Raw genomic sequence first — 18,519 nt, 5'->3', positions numbered from 1 at the left:
GAACCTGGTCACAAATGCCAGAGAACACTAGAAAGTGATCACAAGCAACTACTCCAACACTTTCCTTAACTCTCGGTCGAGCATCTATACTGGCATCGTAGTCATTTCCCAACACAAGACAAAGTGCCGCAAACCCATAATGCATCGAAGCAGCGCCGGCTGCAGAGCTAGGCACTTCTAGGCAGCTTCCTTGGCACCATTGGTGAGATGTCTTCACCACAAACAGAAAGGGCACTCCTGCCTCCAAGAGACATGAGGGGCATAATGCTTCTTTGCTTCGGCCACCAGATAAACCTTGTCCCCGTCTGATTGGTTACATCCAATAAGACAGTGTGCTTGGAATGCGGCTTGCAACGCGCCAGCCCCAAGCCAGCAAGTTAGACTTGAGGCCGCAGCTCTCCCATTTGCCTGAGCTGAGAACAAATGCCTCCTCTTAAAATTATTACCCCGCATTGGGACTTGAGAAGGCTGATTCCGGAATAATTACGCATCCAAATGCGACGCGCAATCTTCCTGGAGAGACGCCTCTGATGGTTCCAACAAAGAGTGCCTAATCACCCTCTCCGCATCAGACGGCTGAAGTCTTTCTGCGTTGTCAAGGCAACCACTGCTGCAAAAGCTGAAACGAGCACCGCCGCTGACCTGATGCTGAATCATAATTGAAAAGCTCTGAAGCTGGACTTTCTTCCAGAACTTGGTGTAGGCAAGTCCCTGTATTATCCAACCTGGGAGACTGGCAGTTCTGGTGAATGCATAAGTGACAGATCTCTAGACGCCTAAGAGAGCTAATCAAGGCAGCTATGGTACAGAATAAGGATTCGGTGGCCTTGAAGTCTAACCCCGATCGTTCAGCAACACACTGTTCTTGAGGAAATCGCTATCCATGATTAGCACCACAGGCGAGATGTTCTGCGCGGGGCAGTGTGCGTGTTCTTTTTTCAATAATTGTGTATTCATTAGCGCTCTATTGATAAATGCAATTGCTAGAAGATGAAATGACACACTGAATGACCACCATGCATGCTCAAGAGTTGGGAGGCACCCCTCATTTCTTCCACTCCCCGCACACCTACTTCTCCATCTCTGCGGACGAGTGGTCGGCGAAGGAAAAGCCAGCGTCTCAACCGAACAGATTACAGACTAGACCCAAATCCCAGTGTGCCAATAGAGAACAGGATTGCGACCTCCTAGTATACTCCTTCTAACATTATACATTTAGAATAAGCGCCTAGCTCAAAATCACACAATGCATAAGCAGAGCGGAAACGTCCGAATGTAAATTCGCTCCTCCTTCCGACATCGCTACAAAGGACAAATTCATAAAAATGTCCCACAGCAAGTCTTCTATGCCCAGGTTTCCTCGCTTACACCATGGAATTGAGAAGCTGCCAATCATTTTAAGCGAGTAGGGCCGGCTGGGAACGTAACCAAGGCGGGGATAATCTGGTTTCCCCCTAGAAATAATACTAATATATTTGGGCCTTTATCAACTGGCTGCACTAACACCATTAATTATTCTTGGAAAGTGAACCTTTTACTGTGTTCATTCAAGGTCATGAAGCCATTACTGAGATTTTAGGCTGATGCACAGTGAATGTTTATTCATAAAGGCTAAGAAGAAAATTCACTGGTGCCTTTATTATAATTTAAGCGTGAAGCATTGTGTATACTAAGACAGTCAAAGGTTGATACCGTTCTGCTTTTGCAAGCTGGTCGATTGGCACATTTGTGCAACTCTAGCTGGATTTTCGTCACACTATGTGCATCAAAAAAGCCACTTCTATCAAAACGTGGCCAGAGTTGTAAACACTTTTTAAATGTCAAGAAAGCCGACACGTGTTTCGCCCACAAGCGGCTTTTTTTCAGCCTCCCTGCGTTTGGTGTGGTTGAAGTCGTGACTTGTGAAACCTGAATATGTGCTCTGGTCATGTTTTCAATGTAGCTTTTCTTATGTGGAGTTCTTTTAAAAGTGAATGGGCCTTGTTTTTTTCCCAATGCAACCACAAAGAGCTATATTTAAGGTACAAGGAGACCCTCACTGCATTGAAGACGGCATATAAACCCTCTGCCAAGCAGTGAGGATCTCCTCCCATGTCAAGGCAAGATGTCCTGACCCTCTCTGCGAACTACAAGGTGGGCTGCGAAAGCCCAGATGAGATGATCCTGGTGAAGCCAGACGCGACAGTTTACGCTCTCTTGCTACAGAGGCCGTGAATGAGGTGATACCTAGAAGGAGCCTTGCGGAACCCTGGAATAATCTGGCCCGAGACTACAGAGAAACAGCCTGAAAGTTCTGTTCAAGGCGAGCCCTGGAAGATGAGCCAAGCGCCGAGTTAAACCTAGATTTCCCCACATAGCGGGAAATAGAGGGTCGCAACCATGAAACTCCAAATAAGATGGAGGCAGGAGGGCATTAGTGTGGCGGCTGCCAGAATGACGAAGTGCGGGAGAAATACATATCATAATCAGTGAAACACAGAAGAGGTCCAGGTGGGACCTACCCAGTACAGGTCTGAGGTGGAACCTGGTCTGGAGAAAGACCCATCCACAACCTGAAAACCCAGTCTGGCAGAAGACCAGTCAAGAAGCCAGAAAAGGAGAACTGCAGGTGGACTGTCAAAATCCTGAGACTGTAGGAGTATACTGAGGTGGACTTGGTGTAGAATCCTGAGGAACAAGGACAAGGTAAATACCTGTCAGATACACCGAACCAGAGGTCTGAGGAGACCTACAGCAGAGTAGTCCAAACTACTAGTAATCTGGAGGAAGACCAATGCCACACCCAAAGTCTGACAGTGAAAGACCGGCCATGAACTGTGAAGGTCCGCAAGGAGCTGAGGAGAACCAAAGACAAGATGAACTACAGGCATAAGAAGAGGTCTTTTCCAGGGTTCCAGGAACCAGGGAAACCACCCGGGCAAAAACAGTCACATTCCCAGGATATTGGGACCATTCAAATCGAAAGCCTGGGGAAAGGGCAAGGAGTTGAGGTGAAAACAGAGAGGCCTGAAATGTGGACCAGGCTGCGAGAACCTTCTACGGCTGCTTTGCTTCTGGTACTTCCTTGTCGTACAATTTTAGAATGGGCCAACTTTTTAGAATAGGCTTTGGACTATTATTCCGGCCATGTCTTGGAGTTTTCTGTTGTAGATTAATGTAGCCGGAACGCTAAAGACTTATCAAAAATTGGCCTTTGTATTTCTGTGGGTCACCCTTTGCCCAACTTGAGCTATAGATCAGGACTTCTCGACAGGAGACTAGAAGTTATTAAGACTAGGGGCGTTTACAGGTAGGCGGAAATCGCTTCATTTACTTATTGCCACCCTTGCTTTGTTTAATCAGATCATTTTCATTGCACAGACACAGAGGTGTTAATCCAGTCCCCATTATAAGTAAGAAGATAGCACTTATATGGCAAAGGAGAAAATGCAATGGCCAAACAGACCACTACTAACAGTGCGGAGATGAAACCACAGAGATCCGGGACCAATAGCTTGCTACAGTGAAACGGCGGCATGATTGGCGACATCAAGCTCGAAATGGACCTGGGCCACCTCTGGCATACGTGCCAGTGATGGAAGCAGAGAAATTGATAGACGGCGAGTTTAGGTGCAACGAGAGAGAGCAGTAGGAGAAACGGAGAGCTATGGCTCTGGAACATCCAAGCCTGTCAGAAAGCGAACAAGGAAGTAGAGGTCTGCACCACTTCTATAAGCTCAGAAAAGACAACAGAATCCCTTTATATACACTATAAAGATTGGAGAGGGGTTTCTGTACTTCTGCCCTCTATATGGCAGAGTAGAAGCACAGAGCACCCCAGCCAAGATTCTCTATGCAGTAGCAATGGACGATCAATCAAGGCTTATGCTCTAAGGAGGTGATGTGGGCTGGTTCTTAAGTACAGTGTAAAGCCCCCAATAAAGGGATGTCCATACACTATGTTATGTGATAACACAGTTCTTTATAAATAAGGTTCTAGTTATATACACATAGTTTGTGCTCAGGCAATACTATAACGATAAATGTACAATATCTATGTGGTACCACAATTACTCTTTGACTCCATTAAAATGCACCAACTGCTGACTGTTGTAAATGACATACAAGTCTAATAGTAATGTGAACCAACACAGGAGGAAAACAAGTGATTAAACAATTGGCAGAATACTTGTCCCTACAAAAGACACAGTTCTGTGTGAGGATCCCCTCACCTGGGCAACCTGTAAATAAAGTATATCGACAGGCCCAGTCCATATATTGTTTAGCAGAGTCTTATTTCCTTCTACAAATGTTCTACTACCCCAATGTACCTGGTTTAGCAGAGTTCGTCGATGGATCCTTCTTGAGTGAACTATCTTTAAGGCAGGAGCCACGGATCGTCGAGACTCTTCAAAGAAAGGGGTGAACAATGTTGTTGAGGCAGCAGCTTCGTTCCTTGCGATGCTCGTCGACGATCGGTCCTGGATGACCTGCGAAGATGAGGCGTGCAGTGCACCTCAACGACGATAGTTTTTTGCTGCAAAGCAGATCAATGAAGAACGTAGGCCCAGCAAGGGCATTGGGTCATCTGTGATCGGGACTCCACCATGGCTGGCTTTCGGATCTTCGTTTGCGTCTTTGAGGACTTCGGGTGGCGTGGAAACCCACCAGCGGATTCTTCCCAGTTCATCAGCGACCTTGACTTTCTCCGGCGGGACAAAGCGGTCGACGGTGATGAGCAAGGGAGTCCTGGATTCAAATGTCTTTGGCAATGGAGCATTGCAGCTGCAGTTGATGATGATGATGATGGTCGTCGACTGCGATGTACTTCAAGGGCCGGGTGCTTCACTTCAGATTCCTCATTGGCCACTGTCTCCAGTCGGCAGCCTTTCGTGGACTGACTTCCAGGGAGCCTTGGTGAAGGGAAGCTGGTGCACGATGGTCCCTCGTAGCTCGGCAAGAGGTCTCCTAGCCAGGTGCTCTCTTGGATCAGTCCTTGACAGACACAGCAGCTTTCAGATTGGTGAAGGAAAGCAGCAGCAATTCTTCCAGCGGGCTTCAAGGATAAGTAGCTTCAAGTTTCAACTTCAGCTTCTGAACAATTCCAGTAAGTGAGAGGTTCACCAGATATACTGTTATGTCTCTCATTCACACTGCTTGGCCAAGCTCAGCAGCCAATCATTCAGAAGGGCATTCAGGTAGGCAGCCAATCAGGCTCACAGTGCATTCAGGCCATTATTCGCCATCAGAACACTCACAACAAGGAATGTGGATTGTGACAAGCACCCAGCCATTCAGCACTCCACACTGCATTCATACCAGTTTTGGGCAGGGCTGTCTCAGTCATTGTGTTACACACCAGAAAGCAGACACCGATAACATGAAATGTATATTGGTCACACACTCCATTCACCCAGGTCCCACCACAAGGGCGTACCCACAACATACAGTCATTGGGAAGGCTCCAGCCAGTCTCGCCTGGACTTCCCCCACAATACCATATATGGAACTTCCACGCAACAGCCAGTCAGGGGAAGGGACAGAGTCAAGGCTTCCCAGGATTTTGGGAAAACAAGGTAACGGGCAATAGAAAGCAAGAGGCCACAGGGGCCATCTTGTCTCCGATCAGGAATCAACTGATCCCAATGGCTGGGCCTGGGTATTCCAAAATGGAGGATACTCAGAGCACCTGTCAAATTCAGCATGGAGCTGCCACCAGTCCATGCCCTGCTCTGTGGGCCACACACACGTGCCCAAAAACATACACTAGGGGTATAGGGATGTACCCCCACCCATGGGTGCCATAAGGGTATCCCAGCTGCATTGTCAGGAGTCCCACATGGACTCCTGTGCAGAAAATAACACAGAACACACATGATAAAAGGAGTACATGACAAGGACATGGAGCCCCTGCCCCTTCCAGCATCACACACACAACCAATTTTATTTGTATTTCAAGCAAACACATTTTTAGATTGTTCTGCAAATCTAAATTTATATTGTGTGATATAGCTTCAAAAACAAACAGATGTGATTGGTCTTAAGACTTGTTTCAAATAGAATTACTTCAGGGATGCGGAAAAGAAAAGACAAATCATAAGAAAAGACAAATCAAAATTTCAATAAAAGAGAAATTGCGATTGGGGGAAAAGCAGCAGAAACTTGAATAGGAGAAAGATGAGTGATAATTACAAACATTAAAAAAATGACTTGATGCCTACAGACTGATACCAAGGCAGAAACATGCGGGCAGGACTGGTGGAAAGTGCATGAGAGAAAAGAAAACACTGTACATCAAAGGCTTTGGTTGAGAGAGTGGGCCGGCTGGTGCCCGGCCTCGACAGTCTTACCTCCGGGGGGTGGCTTATTTTTCGAGGTAAGGATCACAAAGCCGAACCCTTCGTTCTCCTTCCGCTGCAGCAAGACGTCGTAGGCTTCTGGCGGAGGCCTGTTGAGGCTATCCACCCGATTGAGCCTGGGAGAGCCGTTCTGAGAGCTGGCCAGGACTTGTGGGTCATCGTCTTCTGCATACTTCTCTGTGACCAAAACAAAGAAATATTGAATTGTGTTGACAATTTATACAGCAAACATGTAAACTACTACCACAAATTAAACTGTTTCCCAGGGGCTTATCACCCGAGACAATGGTACTCGTTTCACTTTTGAAGACTGGATTTCTCCTGCTTTTACTTGCTTGTTGCTGGTTGCTTTCAGCACTTTACAGCAGTCTTGACTATGTATGTCTCCTTGTGTACAGTCTTCTCAATACACTCTGCTTCATCCATCTCCATGATACCTTTTTAGTAAACCCAAGACTTTTCTGTCCTGTACTTTCCTTGCTTCTACTCTCAACACGCCTGCTACAGATGTCATTTGAGCCACAAATCTGACAGTTCTCAAACTAATTAAGCCCTTCGAACACACATTTTTCACAACTCATAATGTCATGTCTTGGCCAAGCAGACTTCCAGGTCACGCAGCGGCCAATCCTACCAACCCAAGTGGCTAAAATGAATTCCTTATGACAAACCAAAGTCCAGCCTCCCGAAGAACAAAAAGTCTTGTCAAACTGATACTTCAATGATGTGAAGCATATCATTAAGTGTTTCTTTTTTACCTACAATGAAAAAGGATTTGTTATAACAAGACGCCTCCATTGAATTAATCTTTTGTAATGTGTTTAATACCGGGACTGGGATTCGAACCTGTGTTGCTCTACCCAGTCTTGCTTCCAAGGCACACGCGTGGCCCCTGAGCTATCTTCCCAGCCCATTCGCTTGGGCATTCCACATACAAAAGGAAGCAGCGGGTCAGGGTGGGATTCAGGCTCTGAGATCTCCGAGACCTTTCCCAGAATGCCACACGTGGCTTTCCCACATACACAACCACGCCTGGGATGGCACATACCTTCAACACAGAGGCACGGCCAGCGTCCACCTAAAGACCAGGCCTGGCATTTCCAAAGAACAAAAGGAAAGGCTGAAATGACTGGGTGGGAGGAGTGGAGTGTTGTCAAGGGATACTTGGGAAATGGCTACAGAGCACGCGCTGTCACTGGGGGCTTTAATGGTACAAAAGGATTCCCCTTATGGCAGGGCTGGAGAAAAGAAATTCATAAGCACTTGCAGGAGGTTGATATCATTGGGGCAAAAGAGTGTTGGGCAGGTCGGGTAGATGGATCTAAGCTACACTTTTAACATTTTAAAACTAAAAAACTTAGTAGATCTATTTCATGTAGATTTTCTGATAGAAGTAGAAAAGGATGCAGATTACTGCAGTCCTATACATCTAGGAAACCCTTCAAATAATAAACATAGTCAACATGTATCTCTCATCTGCTTGTTGCAGCAATCTTGCATGGTCGCTGCTCTGCAATGACCAGATCCCATTTAACTTAAAGGCATACATGTTATGTACCTAGTAACAAGAAGAAGCTGGCGGTGTGTATATGGCCCAGAGGGGCCAACACGACAAAACAGATTGAATGCCACTTTTGTTGCATCCATTGTGAATTCCCAAGACCTCTCTCCCCTTGTGGAAGTCCGCCCTCTCACACTTCAGCTTTCTTTTCTGACTCACGAGAGGCATTTCCATTAAACATCACTGACATTTTAATTGAATATTTAAATATCTTTGAGTCAGATTGTAAAAGGAGATAGACGAGAGAATTTTTTAAAGGAGGTTTTCCTTGGTTCCAGTCTGAATCAAGTTTGGAACCCGAGGACCACCAACTCTTGGTAATTGTCTGTTAAGAATATGTTCAAAGTCCATTGTAAGACTTCTCTACATGAAAGTGAGCTTGCACTGATGTGTAACTAATGTTTTTCACGTAAGGCCCACCTCAAATCTTGAGTGATTGAGACTAGTATAGGTTGGGTTTTTTAGCCACAAGGTTACACGTTATGCAGTAAATTTGACCATAATTTCTATCATTCAACTCGGCTCCTCTTCTGTATCCAGCTGCAGAGTTTCATAACTTATGGCCAAAGACAGACAGACACGCGCACACACACACACACACGCACAATGTCTCTGACCGCAGACTTCACGTACCGCCATAGTAGATCTTCCTCCGGACTGTGAGAAGCACGTGGCCGTTTCTAGCTGCGTTGGTCATTAAATCCAAGACCTGCTTGTGCGTCTTCCCTTTCACCGGCACACCATCGATGCAAAGCAGCTCATCGGCAGCCCGGAGGCGGCCGTCTTTTTCCGCTGCTCCCAAGGGAATGATGGCCCCAATGAAAATCTGAAAAGAGAAACCAGTGCACAGGCCTCTTCATGTGTCAGCTCAATAATCACATCTATTGTAAAACTCTCCCATTGCATTAGAAAAGGTGCAGCGGCTACCGATTCCAATTCCCCTTGCACCCGGTGATCATTTAATGTGCGTAAAGATAGTTTCAAGCTCACCCACCCCCAAAACACACATACTAGTGATCTAGTAGGAGCCAAAGGAAAACGCTTTTGTTAAATCAAAAGGCTATTTATCAATCCATACTTGTCTTGAGTACAAGCGCTTCAATCAATACTTCCTGCTTTGAGGACTTCAATCACAAAAGAACAAAGAAGGGCGCGTTGTAGGACTAATGTTAAGAATTGTATGCACACCGTGAGATTTTTTTTTTGGTTTGTCGCTTTATGCTTTTGGGAATCAGATTATTAATTTATTACACTGAACAGTTACAATATCACATTTAAAGGCTCAGAGTGGTCTCTAAATGCAGACATTCTTAGGACCGCCTGATAAGAGTTCTCATTGTACAAGGCAGAGTTCTGGAGGTAGTTGGGCCCGCATCTTTGCCATAGCGATGTGCATGCCCGTTACACTTTACCCTCAGTCTCCTACGCTTTGTACGCCAGGTCAAAAGAAGCTACAGCGGGCAACCGGGAGGATAGCTCAGTGGTAACACACTTGTCTTGAAAACCAGGCAACGCGGAGCAGGACGGGTTCGATATTCGGTCCTGCACTTAGAGGCTGTGTTCAGGCAGGAAGCACCATATAAAAAAACATTGTTGTTTAAACTCAAAGGCCTCCAGTGACGTACCAGTCTCATTTCCCTACTTTGGGCCGATGCCTCGCCGGACTCTCAGAGCAGCACATATCTTGTTGAATTAATTGATGTCAATGAAGAAACCGTGAGAGGTTGCGGGATGAAGGATTTGCCATACATGCATTCATTTCCATATTTACGTAAATCTCGTACCTTCCAGAAGAGCCATCTCTGTTTTGTGTCCACACAGCTCAGTGCAAAGAGAAAACCCTCACCAATTTAAAAGAACAGACTCTGACCTCCCCCCCCCCTGCAACTTTCTGCCGAGTGGAGTCAGAAGGAGCTCAGTGAAAGCAGACATCTCTGGCGTTTTTTTTAAAAGGTGAGTCACACGCATTTTTCTGTCCGTGAGAGGTGTACTTGTTTTGTCGGGTTAAGGGAGTGAAATGCTACAGTCATGTGGCTAATGACCTTTGTGTTACTGACCACAATTCATGCGCTGTGCCAATAGCAGCCTATGTTTCCGAACTTGATCATTTGATATCCTGATATGTTGTCTTTGGTGCTTTAGAACCCTGGCTCACACAGTGAAATAAGAATCAGCGTTTCTGCATAGATGGTCAATTACCTAGAATCGCATTTCTGCATAGATGGACAATTACCTAGAATCAGCGTTTCTGCATATATGGTAAATTACCTAGAATCAGTGTTTCTGCATAGATGGTCAATTACCTAGAATCAGTGTTTCTGCATATATGGTCAATTACCTAGAATCAGCGTTTCTGCACATATGGTCAATTATCTACGACTCAGATGTGCCATTATCCTTTAACCGCAGATTTTTCTTTAAACAAGGAGCTCTGATTTTTATTTTTTTTTGTTGCCACGTCCATGCACTGCTGTTGAAAAATTTCATTTCAGCAAAACTCGGATATTGAAAATGTGCGTATTTAGTCTCATAAAAACTTATTTTTGACAACAAATATTCCACAATTCAACAGTGATTTTGCTGCTCAGATTACGACAGCGAGATCATCCCCTGGGCTCTTCAATGCCTTCCTCTGCCTAGAACGGTGGTGCACGATGTCTTCTGCAGGACAATTTTAATCCCACCGTTTACATCTAATTATTTCTTAAGATTGAAAATATAATTAACACCAAATAAACAAAACCGTAAATAAGCACTTTATAACACGCTTAACACCAGAAATTGGCGTTTCTAAACACGGGATTGGGATTCGAATCCGAGTTGTACAGCGTTGTCTTGCTTCGAAGACAAACGCGTTGCCCCTTAGCTATCCCCCTCACCAAAGACAAAAGGGCAATTGTACAAGGAGACCAAATGTGATAAGTAGTCAAAGAATAGATTCATGAAGAAGAAAGGGAACTCAAGCAGGCTTTTAGATGATTCTCAAGAAAATCAAAGTAGGAGCAAGTCTGGTGGCAACAAAGAGGTAGTTCAGGGTTCGGGGAGTTGCTGCTAAGAAACTGTGTGTAAAGTGTGCGACACCATCAGCAAAGGCTGTCAACATGTCAAAATTCACAGGCGCCACAGATTAACCAAGCCGCCTTGGCGGAGGATGGATTTCAGGGATAAGGGCACAAAGACGAGGTTGTAAGCCAGTGTAGAATAGAATTCCCTCCACCCACCATAGATATAATAAGAGACAACATGGCAGATTGCTGGTCGGTCTTATTTTTCCGCAGTAAATGATAATGCTGAAAACTAGTTTGTAACATTCCAAGTTAAGGGTAGTGTCCAGAATGAAGCTAAGTGAAGGCATCCATGTGGGGGTAATACCAAGAGAAGCGAGGCAAAGGTGGACTGCCTAAAACGATGGAGTAAACCCACAGAAACTCGGTCTTGGCTGAAAGTCATTGGGGAAGTACTACACATCAAAAAAGGCATTTTGTATTATATAACTCGCTGTAATGCTCATTATTTTAGTTCCCTTCAGGAATCAAAAAGGATTATAAAAAACATCGCTTTGTTCTTAACCCCCAGGTATCATAGAATACACTAGAAAAGCACCCCTTTTAAGTAGATGGGGACATCTTGTGCAAGACTCTACATTTGGTGCTTCAATCAAACAGTCAGATGCTGACCAGCTAGAAAGGCACAACTTTCCTATTCTACTAAAGCCAGGGCGTGTCATGTAACGTTCATGCACATAGTTTGGTTCCTTAGCGTCAAAAAGGTTTACAAAGGTAACGAGGCACTTTCTACACTTCATAACATGGCATACAGCCACCCCTCACCAACACTAGTCATGTGTGCCACGCTCCCCCTCAACCCCCACTCAACCCCCCCTCGGTCTCGATTTTTTGTGTAAATAGACAGTTTATCTTTTACTGTTGCTTTTGATGGTGTTGCAGGTATTGGTTCAAGTAACTTCTAAAGGTAAGTTGAGGTAATTGCCTGCCTTAAATTCTCACAGAAATCCAATATTAATGTGCTATATTTTCAGGGCGGCTTAGAGCTTGATTGGGAACTTCTCTTTAGCTGCAGAGTTGTGGTCTGGAACCCTAATGTGTGTTGACATTCTGATCAACACAGCTTTTCTACAAATAAGGCAGGCATCAAGTGTTAATATGCTCCTAGGTCCTCCCAATGCAAGGAAGACCCTGCTATTTGCAGGTTTGTTACCTGGCGGCTAGTGGCTACGACCTCAAAGAGCGTGTGACACGGCACAGTTGTGAGCATCATGAGAGCAATGTTGTCTTGAATGGGCACCAATCAGGATCTGCGCTGCGCCGACGGGGGGAACTGACCACATCAACCAAAGACTTTGTCCCGCGGATGATCTCTGAGGGACACTGGGGCAGGTGCGGGCCACTTGGATTCTCTCATTTGCTTCATCGGCAGTGTTTGAGAAGCACAATCATTTCAATCTGCCGAAAAGACTAAGACCTGTACCAGGGTCAGACAGGGGCCACATCTGTTGGCCTTGTGCAAACGATGGCTTCTACTGAGGGTGGAAGCGATTTTGTAAAATTGAGTTGCCTCCACTTGGCAGACACTAGCCCGAGTTGTGGGGTCGCCGTCGGCTTGCACCTTTTGCTCCAAGTTACCCGTCTCTGCCCAACAATTGATTTCACCACCATGCGCCTCTAGAGAGGATTTAATATGTATGCTTCGATACACAACTATTCTACAGCCGTTAAAGTAGAATGGATTAAATGTGAAGCTGAACTAGACATCAAAAAGATCTTATTTAGGGGGGTGGCGCTGTTGAGCAGCCCAAGATGGCTGCCTAGTCTTTGAGCTCTGTGGGGCTCCGGCAGAAATCCGCCATCAACTGCGGTATTAAATATACTCGCGACCCAATACTTCTTGGATCCACTTGGGCGACCTTTCTGCATGTGCCACAGCAATCCCGGTCTGAAACGATCCCGAGAATCAGTTGAATCGGGCTGGCTGCCTCCTGACTGGGCCTCCGCACGCGCCCGGCTTCCGCCTCCTCCTCCCTGCCGGATCCTGCGGCGGCTGGCGGTGAATGCTGGGCGTGGGACCTGCGGCCCCTGATCACTGCCCGGGGCCCTCCGGCTCGCAGCCTACACCAGTCCCCCCCCCCCCCTGTGGACCGAATCCGACATCGCCTGCGGCCTGCCTCCTGGAGTACGCTGTAACGTGGGCAGCCGCCGCGCGGGACTGCACTGGAGCGCGCCCCCACTCTTCGACACACCAGCTCCGCGGCGCCTGCCTTGCGCCCCCCCTGTGAGGGGGACTCTGCCATCGGCTCCGGCCCCCTCTCCCTGGGGCACACCATCGCACCGGCGATCACCGTGGGGGCCCCCCACCCCTCCTCCACACAACGGTGCCGCAGCGCTCGCTCCATACCCCCCGGATAACTCCGCTGCTCTCCCTCGTGGCGGCGCTGGAGCCCTGTCCTCACTGAGCTGCGGGGTGACTGGGCAGGAGCCTGGTTGCCCACCTGATATCTGCAGCTCCCGAACCGACGCCCAGGTGAGGAGCGGGGGGGGACCCGAACCGAGTCACTGGTGGCCTACATCACCTAGTCTTGCTGCCTAAGAGGCCCAGAGCCCAGGCCTACGCTCTGGAAAAGGGGTGCCGCGCCCGGATCACCTACGCCGGAGGGGTCCTCTGTAGACCCTGGCTGCTGGACACACCGGCACCTCCTTGCTTGGAGCTCCTGACCGTACCTGGGTTTCCCCCTTTGACCAGCTGAGTGTTTGGCCTCCATTACCATTCCACTGCCACAGGTGCATGCCTCATCGAAAATTCTACCGGCTATGCCCAACAAATCCAGAGGGGAATTCGAAAGGGGGAGCCATGGACAAATTTACCAAATCTGTCCCGAGGTCGGAATCCGCCCATACATCATCCTTACAGGAGGAACCAGATCCGGTCCCTCGTCCCCTTGCAACTGCCCCCGATATAACTACACTCATGGAAACCATGGCTAAAAACATTGCCTCGTTCCACGAGAAACTGGATGACATTAACGCCAATGTGGCCTCCCTGAAGACATGCGTGGACCAAGCGGCCACCAGAATCTTCGACGGGGAGCAGAATTTCGACAAACTAAGATGACATTTTAGCCCTGCAGAACACGGTCACCTCCCTATCCCGTGACATGAAAAGTGTGAAAGCTAAGGGCGATGACTTGGAATCACGCTCTCGCAGAAATAACCTGCGAATCATCGGTGTTCCCGAAAACGCACTGAAAGGGCGCATGGAAGACGCCATTGAAACATTGCTCAAAGATTTCCTCGGCAACTCGGCCCTCTCGCCCTACTTTACGGTGGAGCGCGCCCATCGGGCCTTCTCACCGCGCCCCAAACCAGGGGACATTCCCAGGCCCATCATCGCCAGAATTTTAAACTACCGCGATAGAGACCTTATCCTGCGCCTGGCACGTGAGAAGGGCGAGCTACGCTTTGAGGCCAATACCATTAGGATTTTCCCTGACTTTTCAATAGCTGTACAGCAGGAGAGGCGCCAATTCCTCGGGGTCAAGAAGTTGCTCAGGGAGCGCAATATCCCATACACCATTTTGTTCCCCACTCGTCTTAAAATCACATACAGTGGCAAACTATATTTCTTCACTGTGCCTGACGAGGCGGTGAAATTTATTGAAGCACACATCCCTCTCCATGATCCAGATGGTAGGCACGCCGAAGGAGACTGGCCCAACGCGGCACGTCCTAATGGGACCTAATTAACCTATCTAGCAAAACCCCCTCTTCCTCGTCAGTGCACATGTGTAACTAGCAATAATCTACCGCAAGCTCACCACGCTTGGCCCCATCTATGGCCCTCTGGCCCCTGGCTCACCGCTGGTACTTTGGACACTGATCTCTGTGCGCCTTCAGTGCTTGGAATTGAACACGACTACTTAGTACTCCTCGGTTCCCATCCTACGTTTAATGGCCAGCTGACCCTGGGACCTGACAAGATCCGTTTACCGCAGAACCTACACCAGACGGCTGTTGCTATCCTACATGATACTTAAGCGGCCGTCCTCACTGCAACAGCACATCCCACTGCAATGGCAATGTTAATGTTTGATTGGGTGTTTTCGATGGCTGGCCACAGTTGGGCCATGGTGGGGGCACATCCCCGTTGTCATCTTTTGTTTTATCAGCTTTGGGGGGCAGGGAGGACTGCACTGCAAGTTGGGGGTGGGCAGTGAGGGTGGGGATTGGTTGGGGAATGTAAAAGTGTTATGGTAAAAGGTGGAGGCGGATTGGCAGACCGCATCGCATTGGGGCATCCGCATCGGTGGGGACTTTGCCTCGCATCTGATTTACGACAACAGTGGTGGGATGTACATTAGACTTTTGTGCTGCCTAGAACTGCGATGTCTAGCGACCCGCAGGGACTGAGCAACCTTGTTGGGGTTCTGGAGGTTGTGGCACACGTCGATAGGCATGGGCGCAAATGTTATCCGTGCAAGAAACGCACCCTATGGGCCCTCCAGTTAAGTGTATCTTAGCTAGATCATTAGAATGCCTGTAACTATAATGTCCTGGAATGTTCGGGGCCTAAGCAACTATACCAAGGGTCGCAAGATTATGACATATGCCAGCAGGCACGGATGCAAAATTCTGCTCCTACAGGGGAGACACTCCACGGGCCCACTGGCTAGGAGCATTGTGCCAACCTGGGGGCCTCACAGATATTTCACTTCATACTCCACTCGTGCCAGAGGAGTGGTGACATTTATCCATAAGTCACTCAAGTTTGTCCTCCACAAGAGCTACAGAGACCCGGAGGGGAGATACATAGTGTTGTTCTGCGCCATTGCCAACAGTGATTATTTGCTGGTGAATACCTATAGCCCCAATGTTGACTCTCCAGAGTTTGTTGATCAGGTGATATCCATATTACTAGGGTACGTGGGGGTGCAGATCTTCTGGGGTGGGGATATGAACTTCATCCTTGATACTATGATGGACAGGACTAACACAGCCCCCAGGCCCCTGCCAGGCGCAGCGCGTAGACTCCTGACTCATTGCGCGACACTCGACATTCATGATGTATGTAGGGCATTACATCCGCAAGCGCGGGAGTACACCTACTACTCATCAGTACACAACAGTTCTTCCAGGATCGATCTTTTCCTAGTGTCCGGCCCTTTGCTGGTCAGGGTGGCGGAAACATGCATACTTGCACGCACACTGTCTGACCACTCACCGATTGCGTTATCCCTAGAACTAGGTATTGCAGCTCTCACCATCAATACATGGTGCTTCAAATCGGCAGCTCTGCAAGACATTGTGTTTAGGGCGGACATCCTTGCTGACATTCAGTCGTACTTTGAGCACAATCTGCCACAGTCCACAACCCTGGGGGTCCGCTGGGACGCCTTCAAGGCCTTCATCAGGGGGGCGTCCATCTCTAGGGAATCAGGCGTCCTTAAAACCATAAGAGCTACCCTATCCCGCACTGAAACTAAATTAAGGGTCCTGAAGCGAGCCCACCCAGCCTCCATTGATCTGGGAGTCCTCTCCCAGATCAGCGAGGAGCTCAAGATCTTCAACAAGCAGGCCAATAGGGAAGTCCAGTACTTCAGCCGCCCACAGGCGGCACGGAAATACGGCGAGGGTGACAGACCAGGCAAAACACTGGGCACTCTGGCCAGGGGGGAGTGGGGTCAATCCCAAATTACTTGTGTTAAGGACAGTCAGGGGGCGATACAGTGGTCTGATCAGCATATCCTGGAGGTCTTCACAGGCTTCTACTCTGATTTATACTCTCAGCCCCCCGAACATGGTGACTCCCAGATGCGGGAACTCCTGGAACAGATTCCCACCACCATCGTTTCCCCCGCTACAAGAGACCAGCTAGACTCCCCCGTTACACTGGATGAGATAGTGGAGGCTATCTCTAGTCTCCCAAAAGGAAAGGAGCTGGGCCCTGATGGGCTGACGGCGGAGTTTTATCAGGAACATGTGGCTACACTAGCCCCCGAACTGCTCAGGGTGTGGAACGAGTCTCTTCGGCTGGGATCCCTTCCCCCAACATTACGTGAGGACGTTATTACGGTTCTGCTCAATCCTGGCAAACCTGCTGACGAGTGTGGATCATATCAGCCCCTTTCACTTATGAACCTGGATACAAAAATCTTTGCCAAGGTGATCGCCAATCGCTTCCTACCTGTTATGCCATATATGGTGCACGACGACCAGTCGGGTTTTGTGCCCGGGAGATCCACATCACATAATATCAGGAGGCTCCTTAACGTCCTGGCACGAATCAATCAGGACGTGAGTGCAGTCGTGGTCACCCTGGATGCCCAGAAGGCCTTTGATATGGTGTCTTGGAGGTACATGTGGCTGGTCCTGGAGACCATGGGCATTGGGCCTAGGATGATTGCATATATTAAACTGCTGTACACCTCTCCGGTTGCCAGGGTCCGAGTCAACTCTCAAACGTCCGCCTTGTTCCTTCTTTTCAGAGGCACCCGCCAGGGATGCCCGTTCTCCCTGATCCTGTTCGCACTGGCCATTGAGCCTATGGCGGACTTTGTCAGGGAGCGCCACTCGCGCAAAGGGATACGGCTACAGGGTACCCCTGAGATTATTTCACTGTATGCAGACGACGTACTACTGTTCGTCAGAAACCCAGACCTCCACCTCGACCCTATTCTGTGCGACATTACTCGTATCGGTACATACTCTGGATTCACCATCAATTATGCCAAATCCGAACTCTTCCCCCTTCACGGGCTCCACGATACAACCTGCCACGGAGTACCCGCTACGTTGATCTCCCTACCGGATTAAATATCTGGGAGTCCAGGTGTCCTTGACCAAAGAAGCTCTCTTAACTAACAACTACCTGGCCGCGGCAGAACTGACGGAGTCCAAGATAGTGCGCTGGTGCTCTCTCCCGTTGTCTTTGGCAGGTAGATTATCACTGGTTAAAATGATTTTACTCCCCAAACTGCTGTACACATTCACTAATGTCCCCATATGGCCCGGCAAGAAGTACTTTGCTGATCTACACAAGCTGTGCACTCAGTTCCCGTGGCATTATGGTGCGGAAAAAATGGGCTACCATGACTCTTCCTTACGAGAAAGGCGGGTTTACTGCTCCTGACCTGATGTGGTACTGGATCGCCGCACAGGCGCAGTTTGCCACCTACTGGTACCCTGGGCCTCCCCCTCGCCCGCATGTCAAGCTAGAGGCCCTTGCAGCTTCTGGCACCAATATAATGACCTTGATCCTACATCAACAATATGAACCAGACTCGCCCATAGACCCAGTCCAAACCACCATATCGGCTTGGAGGCGGATATTTGCTGCGGGTGTGGAGGAACGCCCATACTACAAGTGGCTCCCCGCCTGGCAGTTCCCCGGATTAGAACCTACCAACGACATGGCCTTGGCACGACATTGGCGGTCCCTGGGGTACCTGGCCCTAACCGACATTTACCCGGATGGGCTATTCATTACACCACAGACCTGGAAACCGGGTCACTCGGGATCACCAATGGAACTGCTGCAATATTACAGACTCCAAGCTGCATTCCACGACACGTGGCCTGAGTTTCCCCACAAGCCCTCTGACTCCCCTGG

At 48.4% G+C, this 18,519-nt stretch overlaps 1 protein-coding gene across 2 annotated transcripts in view; it reads right to left on the bottom strand.

Annotated features, from left to right (window-relative positions):
- The window catches only part of MAGI3 (membrane associated guanylate kinase, WW and PDZ domain containing 3), a 1,006,442-nt gene that overhangs the window by 164,257 nt on the left and 823,666 nt on the right, over window positions 1-18,519 (bottom strand). For both annotated transcript variants that reach the window (XM_069633359.1, XM_069633360.1), the window contains exons 14-15: window positions 8,533-8,725; window positions 6,330-6,515 (exon numbers count right to left, since the gene is read on the bottom strand). In XM_069633359.1, coding sequence (XP_069489460.1) covers window positions 6,330-6,515; window positions 8,533-8,725 — 379 coding nt within the window. The remainder of the gene's footprint in view (window positions 1-6,329; window positions 6,516-8,532; window positions 8,726-18,519) is intronic.

This window comes from Ambystoma mexicanum, chromosome 13, assembly GCF_040938575.1.
Source record: "Ambystoma mexicanum isolate Mex_15411 chromosome 13, UKY_AmexF1_1, whole genome shotgun sequence".
Lineage (NCBI taxonomy): Eukaryota > Metazoa > Chordata > Amphibia > Caudata > Ambystomatidae > Ambystoma > Ambystoma mexicanum.
This window is presented reverse-complemented; position numbering and strand designations above follow the sequence as displayed.